Source organism: Bombyx mori, chromosome 13, assembly GCF_030269925.1.
Source record: "Bombyx mori chromosome 13, ASM3026992v2".
NCBI classification, from domain to species: Eukaryota; Metazoa; Arthropoda; class Insecta; order Lepidoptera; family Bombycidae; genus Bombyx; species Bombyx mori.
In genome coordinates, this window is record NC_085119.1 from 4,414,826 (window position 1) to 4,435,038 (window position 20,213).

The 20,213-nt window shown below is 36.0% G+C and overlaps 3 protein-coding genes and 1 long non-coding RNA gene across 6 annotated transcripts in view; 1 reads left to right on the top strand and 3 right to left on the bottom strand.

Moving 5' to 3' along the window:
• Positions 1-20,213, bottom strand: part of LOC134199939 (uncharacterized protein K02A2.6-like) — a 933,609-nt gene that overhangs the window by 902,074 nt on the left and 11,322 nt on the right. The gene's annotated exons all lie outside the window — the stretch shown is intronic.
• LOC101745088 (adenosine deaminase-like protein) lies at positions 1,719-5,821 on the bottom strand. The gene is made up of 7 exons (XM_004927914.5): positions 5,126-5,821; positions 4,879-5,027; positions 4,405-4,593; positions 3,913-4,132; positions 3,102-3,258; positions 2,041-2,141; positions 1,719-1,942 (listed from the first exon to the last, which is right to left on the bottom strand). Exons 1-7 carry the CDS (start codon positions 5,162-5,164, stop codon positions 1,751-1,753), a joined length of 1,047 nt encoding a protein of 348 aa, XP_004927971.1. The 5' UTR covers positions 5,165-5,821; the 3' UTR covers positions 1,719-1,750.
• Positions 13,362-18,527, top strand: LOC751092 (aspartylglucosaminidase). 2 transcript variants are annotated; one of them, NM_001044221.1, is given in 7 exon segments: positions 13,381-13,483; positions 13,485-13,618; positions 13,686-13,839; positions 13,928-14,156; positions 15,215-15,405; positions 17,490-17,597; positions 18,166-18,527. In NM_001044221.1, coding segments are annotated over 7 exon segments (1,056 nt in total). In that variant the 5' UTR covers positions 13,381-13,469; the 3' UTR covers positions 18,392-18,527.
• On the bottom strand, positions 18,164-20,149 carry LOC134199958 (uncharacterized). The gene is made up of 2 exons (XR_009974657.1): positions 19,899-20,149; positions 18,164-19,068 (listed from the first exon to the last, which is right to left on the bottom strand). It is a non-coding gene; the product is annotated as an uncharacterized LOC134199958 (long non-coding RNA).

Below are 20,213 nucleotides of genomic sequence, written 5' to 3' on the forward strand. Positions count from 1 at the left end.
CACGGTGAAGGAATAACATCGTGTGATAAAAATTAAACCTGCAAAATTATAATTTGCGTAATCACTGGTGGTAGGACCTCTTGGGAGTCTGCACGGGTAGGTACCACCACCCCGCCTATTTCCGCCGTGAAGCAGTAATGCGTTTCGGTTCGAAGGGTGGGGTAGCCGTTGTAACTATACTGAGACCTTAGAACTTATATCTCAAGGTGGGTGGCGCATTTACGTTGTAGATGTCTATGGGCTCCAGTAACCACTTAACACCAGGTGGGCTGTGAGCTCGTCCACCCATCGAAGCAATAAAAAATAAAAAAAAAACCGACTGCATTAAAAGTGGTTCAAGTGGATCAAACAAGTCTGTCTAAGAATCCAACGGTGGCTTGTTACTGCGTGAGAGTAAGGGGCATAGTTAGCGGCGGCCACAGTAAGTGGGTTATCACATTATATCGCTGTCGTAAATTAACGTCTGTAATATTTTGGAAAAATTCGAGATGTACATTTCTCTGAGGAATTTTGTATGTGTTCCGTCATGGTGTTCCGACACCTACATTGAAGTTTAATGGGGTTTATGTGGGTGCGTGCCACGTGAGCTAACACCATAGTCGCACATGTGATGTTTGAATTTATTCAAATTCTGTAAAAGGTCACTTTACCACAAATGAACTCCGAGTAACTCCACTTGCAGATGATAGGGTAAAGCTTGATGAGCGAGGCTTCACGGATTAACTTTACAACTAAGACGGAAGGTCATGATGGAAGGCGACATTCCTGCGTTCGAGCTTCCTCTTTGAAAAAGCAGAGCTGTATTTTGGTAGTGACAACTTCGAAGCGCTACTTGTAAAATTAACTCCTAGGGTTCCGGCTACGGTATAAAGAAGTTGTTTCTACCGGGATAGTACAGCTGTGTTTTCGGCAAAGCATTATTATTTCTTCGGCGGCGACAGGGGAATGTGGTAGCAGCAGGAAGAGAGCAGTCTTGCCTCCGGCTGTGATTAAGCGGTGAGAGACACGAGTTCCCTCGGAGATGAGTGATTCGAAAAAGTGTCGAAAAATAAACAAGACTGTCCGGGATGTGCATGTCGCATAAAGTATATTGGAACCTCTGGGTCTGCGGAGGGACTACGTTTTTCTCTGTATTTTGAACCATATGTTCCATGGGGAGTTCTCTGAGAAATTGTTTGAGACGATTCTATGATCTCGTTTTTACCATCGCACCGCCCGCCACCGGAGTAGAGTTCATCCATACTACCTGGAGCCACTGCGTTCGTCCACAGTACGTTTCCAGAGATCATTTTTGCCACGTACCGTACGATTTTAGAATGAACTCCCCTCCGCGGTGTTCCCTGAGTGCTATGACATGTTCTTCTTCAAACGACGCTTATGGACAGTACTTAGCGGTAGGCAGCGGCTTTGCTCTGCCCCTGGCATTGCTACTGAAGTCGGTGGGCGACGGCAACCACTCACATTAGGAGGGCCGTATGCTCGTCTGCCTACAGGGGCAATAAAAAAAATACTATTACAGTGTTCCTGTGTAAAAATCTAGTTCTCTGTAGCACTTAGAAAATGTGTTCCGTGAGTCAGTACATCTGTTAAACGTACGAGTGTTTGGAGAAGAACTCGATTAGTGACCAGGGCAGATGGATATTTTTTCTACGGGCTGTGAATATTGAGTATTGGGCCTACCCACTCGCTAGTATATCGTTAGTATATAAGACAATCTGTTTATTCAATTATTGAAACCCTTTATTGAGAATTATGAGGTATAATCGTTCATAAATTTTAAAATCTTTCCAATGATTAACTCTCTAATATTCGCTTCTGAAAATATGCATTGTGCTGCGTCTAAAGATAATTTTGCTACTTGAATCCGTGTAAGTGCAAATGATTCAGCACATAGCCTGTATTCTTGAGACAGAGATGTCGCAAATACTCCTTTGTCATCAGTCTAAAACAAACAAACAACGATATAAATAGACAAATAAAATCAACACATAAACATTAGGTAGGTATGTACACATCCCATTAAAATATTATTTTTCTTACACAAAGTACAACAGACAATCCAGCTTCAATAAGTTCTTTGAAATGATGCGACTCGTAATCGGGCGTTATTTTTGTATTCACGTTGCTTGTCAGACATACTTCTGGAAAATTAGCGACTTCTGTTAAGAACAGTAAAATGGTATAATAAATAAGTGAAGCGGTTTAAGGTTCGGTTAGAAACATTGTTACGGAACTCCAATTAAAAACGGAAATGATTTCATTGGAGCATATTGGTGGTGGCGGTAGTGAGTATGAATTGTATTAAAACAGAATTTAAATAATATGTACCATTAATACATACATATGTATTAGATAACTGATACACATAAATGACGGTAGCTATTTTCGCTATATTCTTTTTATTTTACGAAATACACTAGCAGTTTTGTTTGTAGGGTGCGTTTAAAAATTTCTATATTTCGAGTCAGTAAAAATTCTTTTTGATGGAGTTTAATGTTGGCGCTTGCTGTCTTTCGCGATGAGAGGACATTGTGAGGCGCATCAAAGCTAATCCAAAGTTTGCTTTATCTGGTTGGGTTATGTCTATATATGTATGTATATATTTAAACGTATATGTATCAGTCTCCTTTTCCCATAGCACAGGACACACACACACACACACATTTTGGAGACAGGTGACGTGTAAGGCTCGTCCTTGATTATTATTATTGTACAATGCAACAGTTTGATCACGAATACTCTAAGAGTGTGACGACTAAGAAGATGAATATTGGTAGCTTAGGAATAAGAAAGTTCAGTAGTGATAAAGGTTGTATGGATAATATAGTTTTGTTTTTAATTCATTTTCTTGATATAGGAATATATATTTATAATTCCGAAATCCATTAAATAACAGTGCCACTGGAAATGGTTTAAAAGAATGATAAAGAACAGTATAGATAAATCTAACAAATATTTAAAATATTATTTTTGACTCCTCAAAATAATTAAACCACTACAAACTGGTATATTAATAATATACTCTTAAGGCTTTTATACACTTGTATACGGCTCTTGTGAATACTCATATATAAATCATATTGAATGTTACCAAGACTAACCCACAGGTATCTTTGATTGGCAAAGTGCTATCCATGTTTCTTCCGTCCCCCCATATTTAGGGTGAATGCAAACTCCGTGTCCAATTCTTTCAGGTTTAAAATTTAACATTTCCAGTACTTCCTCAGGGTTGCATACTTCTCCACAATGCAGTGTTACCTGTTAATTTAAGCTTTGATTTTTCTTTAGGGACTATTTTTTCATGCTTTTTGTATAATGTTCATTTAACAAATGCAATTTGTGACTTGACTTAGGTGCCTAGTATAGAATAAGCCGATCCTTCAGCCCATGCCCATTCAATTCTCCAGAAAACTGATTAACTTGGGTGGCAGTTAACTGAGTTAGCTTAGACAGACCATTCTAAAAAAGGAGATAAGAGATAAAGTTCATAAATTTTTTTATACTGCCCTTCTAGACCGACAAGCTTACGGCCCATCTGATGGTAGCTGGTTACCGTCGCTAATGGACGTCAGTAATGCCAAGGGCAGAGCCAAGCCGCAGCCTACTAACTGCTGACATTTTAGTATTTTTTGTATGTGATTGCAGCACGTGTGTTTGAGTTTGTTGGAGTTATTGATTGTATGTCTGGATATTGAATACTTTTTGTTGTCTTGAATACATGTTCTGTTACCCATAACTTGTTTGATGATTGATTTTTAAATAACTTTTAAATGGAAAAATAATTAAAGCAGGTACACAAGTGATGCAGATTGAATCCACCAGCTACTTTGGCTCACTGAATTTAACTGTTTTCAGTATTTGTTAGTAATATTGTACGCAAGTTCCTTTATATCCAAATTAAGTAAAAGTTACTTTGAGTCCAGATTGTCTTGCTCTATTCAAAGCTGGTATAAAATCTCCAAAATTTCCCACTGCTGGGTTACCACTTAATTCTATTCCCACAACTGTGTCAGGGTGTATTTTATGCCTTTCTATTGCAATATCAGCTATTTCCTCCACTTCTTGTAGCTGGGATGCCCTATTTATTGATATAATCAATTTAGATATGATAGAGAGGTTTATTGATGGTTTTCTGAAATAAGTAAAATGCAGTAATTTAGTATTGTTTTTTTTTTTTTTTTTTTAAAGTAAATATAAACAGATGATTAGCCCACTTGATCTTAAGTAATCTGACACCTGGGATTCCAATTTGAATAATGCTGTTTACCTTAAGGATCCACTAATAGGTATCAACTATCTGGGCTTATATGCTTTACTGTCCAAATATGTTATACGATTAATCAAATAGCATAACATAATTTTTCTATTTAGAAAATGAAAATGCTGATGCCTTTAATTACTTACTCCATAGCCCTTATAATACTATCAATATATTGCTTCTTTGTTATGTACTGTGTGTCACGTGGAGTACTTCTCAGCTCAATATAACAACACCCATCTTCTTGAAATTCTTGGAGTGTCAGTTCTGTAGCCATTACTAATGCTTCAGACGTGCTTGTTAATGAATGTGCAATACTGAATACTTGGAAACATCTGAAATTCAAACAGTTGCAGGAAAAAAAATGTTTTTATATATTTTGATGCTTTTAACTACAGCATACGGCCCACGACTGATGGCCGTTCTCGGACGTCCGTGCCAAACACAGCTGGAGAAGCTCTATAAAACTTTGACTTACATTTACTTAGTGTAGGTATTATAAATTATGAGTTATTTATTATATTACATATTGTACACAATAAAGTGCAAATAAATATTTATCCTAGGACATAAATACTACATATAAAAGAGCATTATAAAAGCTTTCTCTCGGAACTTACTCTGATAAATTTCTTGTATCTCCAGCGCCTATTTGAAATTCGTCGAGAAATGTGTTTGTTTTATCAGATATGCCAGCGTCGACATAATACCTTTGAAGCTGAAGCATAGTTGCTTGGCTCAAAGATCCATTTAAATGTGCATGAAGTTCCTGAAAATTATTAAATTAAAAGCTTTGGATAAGACTTTATCTAAGGTTTAATGTTTATATTTCATAAATTCCCATAAAATTCAATTAATAATACGTACTATTTTAGGTAATTCCTTACAGAAAAAATTAAGATCCATGACAAGAAAGACTCAATTAAAAGAAGTTTTGCGTTTTTCAAATACCTAAATAAAGTTTAATTTTTTTTTTTCTTTTTTTTTTTTCTTTTTTAGCTTGCACTGTTTGTGCATTTAGCCACATACAAGGTAGGGAAACAGGAGAAAAAGGAAAAAACGGATAATTAAAAAGAATGGATCAGGTAGGTATTTATATACATAATTACAATTTGATATTATGTTTCAGGATAAAATTTGAAATACATAAATAAATATCATAGTTCATAGTACACAGCAAAGTATTAATAGAAGTCGGGAGTGGAATACCAAGGGATGTTAATAAATCAATAAATGAGGAACAGTCATTTAAGGAGCACGCGAAAAAAATATGATTTAAATTGCCAACATCAGCGCCGCAATCACACATATTGTTATTGACTATACCCAATCTAGTCAAATGAGATGGAGTGCAAGCATGACCCAGTCTCATCCGGATTATGATAGTAGTCGTGATCTTACTAAATCTAAAATTGTAAAACCAAGGCTTGGTAGGAATGACAGATTGTATTTGGGCATAATTCTTTCCTTTATATTGACTAGAAATAGCCCATGTTTGTCCCCAAGATTCGCGCAGGTCTGAATTCGGAAGACACAAAAGATCATTTATGAAGATTTTGTATGGATAAATATCTCCACAATCCACAGCATCATTGGCAAGTTTATCAGCAAATTCATTGCCAGAAATACCCACGTGACTAGGAATCCAGGCAAAAATTACATCGAAACCTTTTAAATTACATTCCCACAGTAATTTTCTACAATCTACAATAACAGGGTAATTGGCGCAAGATTTGAAAGGAAATTTCTGGAGTGCCTGAAGCGCACTTTTGGAATCAGAAAAAATAACAGATTTATGTAATTTCATCAAATTAACATATTCTATAGCTTTAAATAATCCGTAGCATTCCCCAGTAAAAACAGAGCTTTCTGGTGGAAGTTTAATTTTTTGGACAATTTTTGATTGTTGATGATAAACTCCAACACCAACGAGACCAGAGGAAGAATTTTTAGATGCATCGCTATAAATGTAATGTCGATCTGACCACTCTCTATCTAAGATGATATTAAAATCGATATTGGCAGAAAAAATGGATCGAGATATATCTAAGGTAAAATGAATTTTAGGAACAAGAGTTAATGCTTCATATTCAGCAGAAAAAATAGAGAGACGATGAGACATGTGAGTGGGGGCAAGCAAAGAGGAAAATTTACGAAAACTCACGACTAAACAAGGTAGAGACTTGTGCCTCCAGTAGGGGGAAGATGAAACTAAATGTGATAAAGTAGATAATTTGGTGTGAAGGGGATGCTTGGTAAATTGTAGAGCACGGAACAGAAACTTGTCACAAAGATATTGACGACGGAGTCGCAGAGGAGGGTCAACACACTCAACTTGTAAAGCATTGATAGGACTAGATTTCATTGCACCGGTTATTAAACGGAGAGCTTTTGATTGTATGCCATCAAGCTTATTTAGTCCGCCTGCATTACATGGTTCAAGAAAGTAAGTACCATAATCTAAAATACTTCGTATGAGAGCGTTGTATAGGAGCTTTAGATTATATGGATGTCCACCCCACCAGACTCCAGTTAAACATCTCATAATATTCAAAACTCGTTCGCATCTAGCTATAACGTAATAACAATGTGATAAACCTGATAATTTGGCGTCTAGAATAACTCCTAAAAATTTTATTTCATTTTGAGATGGAATAAGTTTATTATCAAAATATACGGAAACAGGAGGAGGAAGCCGCATTCTAGAAAATAACACAATGCAACTTTTTGAAACAGAAAGATTAAGAGCGTTGGAGTCAAGCCAAAATTTAAGTTTGGACAGTGCTCGACTTAAAAAGTCACTTAATTCTAAAACAGATCGCCCTGAAACGTATAAAACTAGATCATCTGCATATTGTAATATAGACACGTTATTAGAATCACCATTAGGTATTTGAATTGCTTTATCTAGGTCATGTGTGTAAATGTTATACAAAGTAGGGCTAATAACACATCCCTGGGGTAAGCCCTTCCATAAAGTTCTAGATTTATGGTTTGAATCGCCCGTATCCATAGTTATTACTCTACCAGACAAGTAATTAATAATAAAATTAGTAATCAAAAAGGGAACATTGAGCTTAAGGAGTTTTAGCTTTAATATGTGAAGATCGACGTTATCGTAAGCAGCATGTATATCTAAAAATGCTGCAAGTGTTGATTCATTATTACTAAAGGATAATCTAATATCAGTTGTAAATATTCCAAGATTATCCATAGTGCTCCGACCTTTCCTAAAGCCGTATTGGTTCGGAGCAAGAATATCATTAGATTCAAGAAACCATTCTAACCGATTTTTTATTAGATGTTCTGTTAATTTTGCGAGAACAGATGCGAGGGCTATTGGTCTATACGAGTTCGCATCAGAAGGAGGCTTATTCGGTTTTAAAATAGAGATTACTTCTTGTAATTTCCACGAAGTGGGGATATTGCCAGAAATCATAATGGAATTTATCAAACTTAAAAAGTAAAGAAGGCTAGAATCACTTAAGTGAGAGAAAAACGAATAGGGTATACCATCAGTGCCAGGGGCAGAATCTTTAACGTATGCTAAAACTCCTTTCAGCTCTGAAAGGCTAAAAGGAGAATCAAGACTAGTTAAGCTGTTGGTATTAATTACTGGGGAAAGAGTATGAGAGATAAAGAAATTCGGTACTAGCGGAGGGGCAATATTATCTAAGAAGTTGTCTGCTATATCATTAGGAAGAAAAGTTGCACCAGGTTCCTTAAAAGCTGATCGAAACCGGCGAATATTTTGCCAAACTACAGAGGGTGATACGTCAGGAGATAGAGACGCACAAAAGGTCTTCCACCCTTCCCATTTCTTTACTTTAAGAAGCTTTTTTGTTTCAGTCATTACACGAGATAATAAATCAAAGTTTTCAGAAGTAGAATTTTCTTTATATATTTTTTCTGTTAGCTTTCTTTTTTTAATAGCTAATGAACACTCATTATCCCACCAAGGCGGAGATGGTATCATTTTATTATGATTGTGTTTTTTTACTGGGAACACCTTTTCTGCGGCTTGTATCAAAGACAAAGCAAATGCTTCTGCGCAAACTTCATGGTTGTTTTTCGTGATTATCGGGAGGTTAGGAATAACCTTTTCAACTTCTTCTTTAAACGAAAACCAATTAGCATTTTCAAGTTTAAATTTCATTCTCGGGGAGCGACATTTAGTACGGGACGATGTTGCTATAGGAAAATTTATCACTATTGGAAAATGATCGCTACCATAACTAGAAGATAAAGTATTCCAGGAAACGATAGAAGCTAGATTAGGGGTACAGATTGAAAGATCAGGGGCACTGATTTCTTCATGGGGTTGTGTGCGACGAGTTGCCTTACCAGTATTTAAAATACACCATTTATACTTATCGACCATATCCAACAGTCGAGAGCCATAATGATTACTAATGGAGCTGCCCCATGCTACATGTTGAGCATTGAAATCTCCCATGATTAAGATCGGATTGGGAAATATAGAAAAAATTGATTCTATTTCATTATACACACTAGAAGTGGGGTGTGGAATATATAGGGAAACGTAACATATGTTGTTAATGGTAATGGCAATAATAGAAAAATCAGAACTATGATTTGGAATAGTAAACTGAGAAAAACTAATATTATTTTTAATGAGAAGTGCTACACCTCCATATCCATCTGACCTATCTTCACGAATACAAGAGTATTTGGGAATTCTAAAATTAAAACCTGGACGTAGCCAAGTTTCTTGTAAAGAAATTAAAAAAGGTTGATATTTATTTGCTAAATAGATAATGTCACATTTCTTAGAGCTAATGCTGCGACAGTTCCACTGAATTATTTGTGACTGATCCATTATTGTTGTTAGTTACAGATTTATCTGTAAGAAGAGTGGCAGTGTTGGACGGTAAAGAATGTTCAGAAATTACTTGTGAAGATTGAAGAAGAAAATTCATAAGAGTGAGAATTAAATCACGAGTTGACAAGTTTTGAAGTGAGTGGTGATCATATCCTGTTCCAACTGTTGGTAGTGGAATATCATATTCATTGGTTAATTTTGCATGAGCTATTTTGTCAAAACCTTTACTAAGCTGCACTGGTGTTTTAGGTTTGAGAAAAACTGTTTTTTTGTAAGATTTATTGACATTTTCAGACTTTGGATTTGAAACTTTAATATGTGATATAGGAGGAGATATTGGAGTGGACAGAACATCTGAATATGATCTACCAACAGGAGGATGTAATTTCAGGGCTTCTGCATATGATAGACAACTTTTGGCCATAGATTCTTTGATGGATTTTTGTCGAAAAAATTCAGGGCATTTGCGGCTAGTGGCGAAATGTGATCCAGAACAAAGGCAACATATGACATTTTCCTCTTCAATATTACAACTGTCCCCTGAGTGGCCATTACCACATTTAAAACAACGGGGAGAAGACCTACATTGTGATTTAATGTGACCATATCGACAGCATTGAAAACACTGAATAGTTGGGTATATGTACAGATCAACAGGTAAAGAATTATAACATAAATATACACGTTTTGGTAAGACTTGGCCATCGAAGGTGAGCACTACTGTTTCAATTGGAATAAAATTAGTGTTACCATTATTAATTTGTTTTTTATTTAATCTTCTTACTTTAAGAATAGGTCCACATCCAAATGGAACATTTATATTTTTTAAAATCTCTTCTTCTGTCCAGTCCGTTGGAATTCCTCTTACTACACCCATACGTGTTACATTATTTGTCGGAATGAAAGTTTTAAAATTGTTCTTAATTACTGCAGGATGATGTAGGAAGGCATTAGCATCTTCAAAATGGCTAAACGCAAGTGAAATTCTGTTTCGACCAATGCGCTTCAGGCTACCATTTACAATATTTTTAAATGAATTTTTTTTTAAAAACTGCCCAAATGAAATTGGGTGGATAGAGGAGTTATCATTTGGATTTTGTTGTATTTTTTGAACATGGACTATAAAAGGCGAGGCATCTGACGACTGGTAAAGAATTCTACCTATAGACTGCTGTGTCCGCTTTTTGTTGTCAGTAGAAGATTGAGACGCTGAATTTGCATTAATTATCGATTGAGAATTTGACTGCATTGGGGTATCGATGGTTGCAGGAGGGGCTAAATCACATCTACAGTCTGATTCACAACTATCAATAGCAGATTTAAGATGTTTTCTTTTTTTCTTGTTGCAATGCTTGCAGATCTTACTAGCATGTGATCTTTTTCTTTTGGAGTTAGTTCTAGTTTGGTTAGAGCAATCGGAATCTAGTACGGATCCCTCAGTATCTATTCCAGAATTAAAATCAATAGTAATTTCATTCGACACCTGGGGGCCGTAGCCCCCAGGGTCGTCCGGATCAAACATTAATACAATCTAAGAAATTATAAGAATAACTTACCAAATCAAACGAAGAAAATAATAAAATGTGGATTAAATAGATACAAATATACTAAAATATTAATACTATATTACCCAGCTGATCCAATTAACATCAAAAATTAATTTTAATTATAGATAAACGACCAGCACATTCGAAGTTTCCCGCGCTTTTTTCAATAAAGTTTAATATCTATGAACTCCTATAGCTTTGCATAATTTCTTAATTTTATAATACCGTAAAAAGGGGCGATTAGAGATTGAGAGGTGAATGGGGAAAATCCAGGAAAATCTTTCGACGCTCAATATTAGTTTTTTAATCTTCGATCAACAATAGTTACTATTGATGATCGAAGTTTTTAATCGTTGCAAAATCTTCTATTTTTTGTGGTGTAATAGTAGAACGTTGGAAGTTCACAAAACAACTCTGAATATGCATGATAATAGCTGCTAACTTATAAAAGATCGCATTTCAAATTAACTTCTTGTGGTGGTAATTATTTTAGTGTTAGAAACTTTGATTTCTTGTATTTATCTGATAATAATAGAAGACGACTGTGATTTATAAATGTTATTTTGTGTTTGAACCATCATATATATTAATTAAAGGTAAGTCTCAGTTGTTATTATTATTTTAATGTTTTTGATGAAATAAAAATACATGTAAAAATCTGTTGTTTTTGGGGATAACGAAAAAGGGGTCAATTGGGTTGAGAATACTTGAGAATAAGTAAAATGGAAACGAACTAAGTATAAATAGGTACAGGTTTGTAGGGTTGTGTATGTAGTTATAACAATATTTTTTAAATTTGTTGGTAAGAATCTGGTTTACTCATGATGTTTTTGTCTACAACTTTTATTCAAAATTATCAATGCAGTGTTATTTTATTGTTTGGCAAATATTTATATTATCAGCTACATGTTGTTTTCTATTTTTAGATATGCCTCGCGTGTACGTATCAAAGACTGCAAATCCTTATAAGAGATATGATCCCTTAATATTAAAAACAGTAATAGAAGCCTATGAAATTAGGAATAAGTCTTTAGTTGAAATACCTAAGCAATTTACCATAAGTAAGTTGGTTTTGCACAGACATGTAACAAGAACGATGAAATCTCAAGGTGGACAAAAATGTGTTAGTAATACATAATAAAATATATTAATATTTGTTCAGAGTGGGGGTATCCACCTAATTAATTCATGGAATAACGGACACACCTAATCTCTTAACCCAGATAAAAATATCAGCCCCTAAGTACTTACTAAGAACAAAGAAATATAAACCGCTTATAAGAAAGCCCACTCGTTCAAATTTAGGTGCTTACTCTCCCTTAAACAGAATCCTTTGGAACTACAATAATTTCCAAGGTAGCGCGGTCTCCGTCAATGTTCATTCGGAGTTGTCCGATTGCACTAAACTAATTTTAAGTGATGAAATAGATGTTTTTTCCAATTGTCTCACAACTTACAAGAAAAATCTGTCGCGGATAATTTCCTAAGTAAATATAAATTAATCATCTATATCTATACTAATATATCTATACTAATATTATAAAGAGGAAAGATTTGTTTGTTTGTTTGTTTCGAATAGGCTCCGAAACTACTGGACCGATTTGAAAAATTCTTTCTCCATTAGAAGCCGACATTGTCCCTGATGAACATAGGCTACTTTTTTTTTATTTTTTTTTATTTTTTTTTTGGTTTCATGTGTGTTTTAATGTTTCCGAAGCGAAGCGAGGGCGGGTCGCTAGTATGTAATTAAATGTAATCAAGTTTTAGTTATATACTTTTATTTTTGTTGTCAATGCACTGTCGATTGTACCTATAATTCATGCCATCTGCCTTGTACTTTTGTCATTTATCAGTTTTACAATGTTTTTTATTGATGATCACTTTGTTGGTGCAACTAAATAAATAAATAAATTAAAACCAAGTAGTGCCAACCCTAGCAAATTCCTCATTTCGTCCTCATTAACCGCAGTTTCCTGTAAATAGGGATTACATCTATTTTTGCTTTTTTTGCTTAAGCTGGAATGCTAATTGCATAGTTTTAAATTGGATAACAAAAATAGCCCCAAGACTCAATCATTTTGATCCTGATATAGCATTTTAAACATCAACAACTACCTTATAATTGTTCATAAAGTTGGAATTTGTCCCGAATCACCCCATTTTACCGGTACCTACATAATGTAAAAAAGACGCTCGTTCAAGTTACCTCCATGACGACCTGGACTTAGAGTCCATCAATAAATATCTTCAGTCGGCGTCGATGCGCCACTTCGATAAAGCGGCACGACACGAGAACCCTCTCATCGTGGCCGCCGGTAACTACATTCCCGATCCTGCGGACAGAATGGAAAGCAGTCGACGTCGCCCAAAACACGTCATCTCGGATCCTCCCGATCCACTAACGGTGCTTTTAGGTACTTCAAGCACCGGTCACCGTTCTCGTCGAACCCGTCGCTTACGACGTAGGGTTCGACGAGTAAATTAACTCTCAGACACAGCCCACTGAGTTTCTCGCCGGATCTTCTGAGTGGGTCGCGTTTCCGATCCGGTGGTAGATTCTGCGAAGCACGGCTCTTGCTAGGGTTCGTGTTAGCAACGTCATCAGGTTTGAGCCCCGTGAGCTCACCTACAAACGTTAGGGTTACGCTGAAATAGCCCCTAAGGCTATCAGCTTAGGTAGGAAAAAAAAAACGTTCAAGTTAGAAGCTGTCAATGTCATCAGTGTCATCGAGAAATTAAAGAAATGGAAATGTGATATGGATAGTCTTAATATTTAGAGTATTTTAGAGTGTAATCAAGACCAAAAGCATAGGTTTAATGTATGCATATCAAAAGTTTTAGCGGATTATAAAATGAACCAAATAGGAATATTTTTAACCTATGTATTAGTTTATTTAACGAATGTTTGTTCCGAAACAAATATTCCCATAGTGATTACTACTTGGTCGTTCACAAATTCAACGGTTAAAGGTTGCAATCGTTTTGAATTTATGAAAAATTCAGTTTTCGAAAATGTAATAAGCCATATTTTGTTTAGCTTGGGAAGTTCTAAATAACGGAGGCACGGCATTAGATGCCGTAGAGCAGGGCGCATCGGTCTGTGAAGACCAACAATGTGATGGTACTGTAGGATATGGTGGAAGTCCGGACGAAAACGGAGAAACTACATTAGATGCTCTTATTATGAATGGGTAATAGTAATTTACTATGTAAACCTTCATATTTACAAGTTTTATTCTTATAATTATAGTTTAAAAATGGTTAAACTTTGTTACTCAGGAGAACTATGAATATTGGAGCTGTGGGTGGCTTGAGAAGGATCAAACATGCCATATCTGTTGCTAGACATGTATTGGACCACACAAAACATTCCTTTTTAGTTGGTGAGCTTGCCACCCAATTTGCAGTAGAAATGGGCTTTCAAGAAGAATCCCTCACTACCTCTGTATCAAAAAAACTATGGATGAAATGGCATAATGAACATCATTGTCAACCAAATTTCTGGCTGGTAACTATACAGTGCTTAAAATGAGTTAATGAGTTCTCAGCATAACTAATGTTAAGCGATTACTGGAGCTAATAAATGTCCATAATCAACTGAGTATTGAAAAGAGTTTCGTATTAGATTGTTTGGTTGTGTACCTGGTATTGCTGACATCTATAAATAAAACAATAATTAGTTTTAGTACCTATCATGTTTTTTTTTTTTTTTTTTTTTTTTTTTTTTTTTTTTTTTTTTTTTATTTTTTTTTTATTGCTTAGATGGTTGGACGAGCTCACAGCCCACATGGTGTTATGTGGTTACTGGAGCCCATAGACATCTACGACGTAAATGCGCCATCCACCTTGAGATATCAGTTCTAAGGTCTCAGTGTAGTTACAACGGCTGCCCCACCCTTCAAACCGAAACGCATTACTGCTTCACGGCTGAAATAGGCGGGGTGGTGGTACCTACCCGCGCGGACTCACAAGAGGTCCTACCACCAGTAAACCTTTATGTAAACCTTTTTTGCTCAGTGTATGGTGTCCATTGCTGGATATTGGCCTCCCCTATCTGCCTTTGTCTGATATCATAACAAAGTCCCTGTTGCAGCTTTAAAATCAGAAATAGCATTTCTATTATATATAATGTATAATAGCGGTTGTATTAACTTGTAACTCGTTGTACTGCCAGTATTTATAATAGGATAATTTTAGCATGAATTAGGGAGCTAAGAAAATGGGCGAGTATAATAATTTTGCAGTCTGATGATAGATATTAGACTTTGAAAGTAGTTTTAATTAGGCTTCATAATACTTCTGATAATTTTTATTGTTAAAGCTTCCTAAACTAAAAATAAGCTTACATTTGCATTTGTGCAAAAGTATTTTATATTTTAAATTCCAAGAAAAAATTACATAAAAAAAACTGATTAAAATATGATGTATAATTTTTAACCCAAATATCTATCTACTTTTTAAGTCAAAAATTTCATAACAAACTGTATTATCTAACTGTATAGCAAAAGTTATGATAATTTAACTGATAATTTTATGATAACTGATCTTATGTTTATCTTATCATAGAATGTCAGTCCAGATCCCACTCGAAACTGTGGTCCATATCAGAAACACGAGTACTCTCATCATCTACTTAAGAAGAGCCATCTTAATGTGGATCGGTTCAACCATGACACGATAGGTATGGTGGCTATTGATCAACATGGTGATATTGCAGCTGGAACTTCAACAAATGGTGCTAAATATAAAATACCTGGGTAATATTGCATATATAATTTAAAAAAAATCAGGTGCAAAAAAAAAACTTTTTCATTACTGTCCTAAAGTGACCCTGCATTTCTGTTCATTAGTTGAGTAATGACATTTCACTTAGTAGTACTTTTTTAATATTGCTTCTAAGGACCCAATTTAGGATCACACGTAAATATTATACCAAAGGTTAAGTTGCTAAGAAAACATACAGCATAGAAAACTGAGTTACTGTGGGAATCACTTAAATATAATGTTTACTAGCTGACCCGGCAGACTTTGTAGTGCCTCAATCGATAAATAAATCACCTAAGCTTTTGTATAAAATAAACTTAAAACAAACAAAAGGAATCCGTCTGACGGGGACACATCAAAGGGAAAACAAAATTGTTATTTTTATTTAATTCCGAGAAAATTCATTATTATATATAGAGATGAAGATGATTAGAGTATGATAAATTTATACCTCAAAACCTTCATACATACAAAAAGATGTAGTCAAACGAAAATGACAAAAGAGAGAAAAATTTAGTCCGTCGTGGCCTAAAGGTTAAAACGCCTTGTGCATTCGTATCAAGTGATGCGACTGTGCCAGTGTTCGAATCCCACAGACAGGTATAAATTTTTCTGTTGAAATAGTACTAGCCAAAAGTTCATGTCATAAAAATCAAACCAGCAAAATTATAATTTGTGTAACTACTGGTGGTAAGAAGTACTTTGAGTCCGCGCGGGCAGGTATCACTGCTCTAGTTGTTACTGCTGTGAAGCAGTAATGCTTTTGAAGGGTGAATCAGCCGTTGTACTGTGAAAACGGAGATTAGAACTCGTGTTTCAAACTATGTGGCATTTTTGATGTCTGTGGGCTGCGGTAACCACTTAACACCAGATGGGTCGTTCAGTTGAGATCAGTGTCACGGTAGAACTCGCATTGGCCTAAAGGTCATGGCGTCATGACGTAGTGGATAATACGTAAGGTATACTCATGTCAAGTGAACCGATTTTTAAGTCTTGCAGGCAGTGATATAGCTTAATAAAAACCTGCTTGGGTACCTACACCTCATCTACGACTAGTTCGACGACCAGTGTGCTTAGTGCGAGTTTTTTAACTTCTCGATCGCGTAAAAGTTAACTCAAATATGTATGGAGTTGGAACAGCGCCTCTAGTGGCAAACGACGGGAAGTTGTGCCAGTACATTCAACGATTGAAGGAATTTAAAAAAAAATTCCAGCAAAAAGGTAAAAGGAATCATAGATGGAATGTTAAAAATTATTTTTAAAAATAGCTACCTGCTCACTATGCATAGCACTGATATTGAATCGGGAGGATTCGAAGTGACGTGTTTTGAGCGACGGCGACTCATTCCCGATCCTGCGGACAGAATGAACAGTCGACATCGCCCCAAAACATCATTTCGCATCCTCCCGATTCACTAACGGTGCTTTTAGGTACATCAAGCACCGGTCATCGTTCTCGTCGAACCCGTCGCTTGCAACGAAGGGCTCGAGTAAATTAACCCTCAGACACAGCCCACTGAGTTTCTCGCCGAATCTTCTCAGTGGGTCGCATTTCCGATCCGGTGGTAGATTCTGCGAAGCACTGCTCTTGCTAGGGTTCGTGTTAGCAACGTCGTCAGGTTTGAGCCCCGTGAGCTCACCTACTATTTTTTTTTTTTTTTTTTTTTTTTGTTTTTTTTTTTTTTTTTTTTTTTTTTTTTTTTTTTTTTTTTTTTTTTTTTTTTTTTTTTTTTTTTTTGTTTTTTTTTTTTTTTTTTTTTTTTTTTTTTTTTTTTTTTTTTTTTTTTTTTCTGCTTCTATTTTTCTTATCTGCTAATATCAATGGTAGGTTTCTTACTTCTATATTTAAATCTATATGTTGTTCGGTGTTCACCTACTAGTTAAGGTTACGCTGAAATAGCCTCTCAAGGCTCTCAGCTAGGTAGGAGAAAAAAAGACGGCGACTGTTTACCGTTTGGTTCTCTGGACCGAGTGTATCGTTGCAGGCGGCCATGAAATTATTGAGTTATCGTGTCGCGCCGTTCGTTCGAAGTTCATAGTTACCGCTTTAATAGCAACCAATTTATGCTTTTCATAGAAGAATAGGTGATTCGCCGATTCCTGGGTCCGGCGCTTATGCTGACAATGATGTAGGCGGTGCTGCGGCGACTGGCGACGGCGATGTGATGTTGCGATTCCTTCCAAGGTACACACATCTTTGTTTTTTTTTCTTGCTTAGATAAGTGGTTACCGAAGCCCATAGACATTTACAACGTAAATGCGCCACCAACCTTGAGATATAAGTTCTAAGGTCTCAGTATAGTTACAACGGCTGCCCCACCCTTTTAAACCGAAACGCATTACTGCTTCACGGCAGAAATAGGCAGTGAAGTTATTGTAAAATTTCTCTATTGCTAAATTTCTCTCTCTCTCTTTCCTTCTTTAGAAAATACCCATACTAAGTTGAGTTCTTCGTACAAATTATAAAGAAGCTGTTTATAAGCAAATGCCAATTTATTTTAAACACAGTACAGTGACAGGTACCTAGTGAATGAGTGCAAATTATGATTTATCAACAAAGTCACACTGTTTTGTGTTAGTTGTATATTTTGGGTTCTAAGTCATTGTCGAGACTCTTAGAGAAGTCTAGACCCGTATCAATGACGAAAATGGTTGGCAGCCGCTTGGCAATGCCTGTATTTATGATGGGATAGTTGTCTGTCAATGTGCCGATTTAAAAAGCAATTTACTTTATTGACCTTTTTTCCTCTCAGTTTTTTAACAGTAGAAGAAATGCGCCGAGGCTCTTCACCTACTGATGCTGCTAAAACAGCAGTTGCGAGAATAGCGTCCCATTATCCGGATTTTATGGGAGCAGTTGTTGCACTGAAGAATGACGGCGAATACGGAGCGGCATGCCACGGAATAAACATGTTCCCTTATGTTGTATACGATAAAAAACATAGTTCCTATCAAATTGTTAACGTATCTTGTAGTTAATTAATAATAATTAAATATAATAATTGTGTTTTATGAATAAATATATATTTACTACTAGCTTTTGCCCGCGACTCCGTCCGCGTGGAATAATTACTTCGGCATAACGCTTAATTTTACCCCCTACTTCATTTACGTAGAAAGTGAAAATATTGTTGAATTACAGAATGTTAAGGAGCTATTCAAACCCCTATTCTGAAATATTCTTTATTGGTGCTCCACTTGTTTTAGTCTTACCGTGATGTTATATAGCCTATAGCCTTCCTAAATAAATGGGCTATCTAACATTGAAATAATTTTTCAAATCGGACCAGTAGCTCCTAAGGTTAGCGCGTTCAAATAAACAAGCTCTTCAGCTTTATAATATTAGTATAGATTATATATCTTTTTGGAATAATTATACGTTAATCTCAAATAAAGAAAAGTGATTATCATCACAAGATCCAAAACTTGACCCCATACCATTTCCTACCGAAGATTAGCCAGCTTTACGCTTATCCCCTGCACAAGTATATCGTTACGTGTATGGCTACCATTATTATGTATTCTTCTCGTTTATCTCTACCCTCCATATTATCGTTTTCGACTTTTTTGCGGGGGCGCGAGAAGCGACGCGACGTTGCCAGATTCTTTTATATGTTGCTTGAAGTGATATCAGTGGTTTATCTACTGTGTAGTATCTGTGAAAGTGCACAAATGTGAGAAAATGAAAAAAAACAAAGCCCTAAATATTTTTTTTATTGCTTAGCTGGGTGGACGAGCTCACAGCCCACCTGGTGTTAAGTGGTTACTGGAGGCCATAGACATCTACAACGTAAATGCGCCACCCACCTTGAGATATAAGTACTAAGGTCTCAGTATAGTTACAACGGCTACCCCACCCTTCAAACCGAAACGCATTACTGCTTCAAGGCAGAAATAAGCGGTGCGGACTCACAAGAGGTCCTACCACCAGTAATATAATATTTTCGCCAAAACGACGCTTACCTACGAGTATTTAAAAATATTGTAATTATTTCTTCGTCCGGTAACGCTGATAGAGCCTCACAAGGCTGTTAGCATAGGTAGCCAAAAAAAATGTTTTTTTTTGCCTCCCTAAGCTTGCCAAGCCTTGCTAAACCTTGAGATGCTAAGTCAGCGTAACTTAACAAGTAGGTGAGCTCACGGGGCTCAAACCTGACGACGTTGCTAACACGAACCCTATCAAGAGCCGTGCTTCGCAGAATCTACCCCTGGATCGGAAACACGCCCCACTAAGTAGATCCGGCGAGACGATTGTAATGTAAATTGACTTTAAACCACAAGTATAAGTTACTACGTCTTGTTTGATTCTCTGTCTTTACTCAAAATAACTCAATGTTAATTTTTTATTGCTTGGGTGGGTGGACGAGCTCATGGCCCACCTGGTGTTAAGATTTTACTATACTACTACTGCGTTTTTATAGTCTCTAGCCTGATGTTGCCTTTTCGTATATTTTTATAGCGTAAAATCGTGAAATATAAAACACACCGAGAATATAAACGTAGAAGCTTTTGAAATTCACATGGGTGCACAGAATGATGAAGATACTGTAGATTGATTGAATTCTTTAAAGTAAAATCTTGCAAATGACCACAAAAAGTGGGATTTGAAATACTGTCAAAAACGTATGTTTGGCATAATAATATGCGAAATTATAAATAGGATTTGCCCCTGCTGAGAATGAAAAAGAAAATCCAGGGGACGTGGCCACCCGGAGGAAGACGTTATGGCACAAGTATATCGTTACGTGTATGGACTATGGCTTTAAGATTTAATAAAAATAATAAATAAAAAATAATTTTT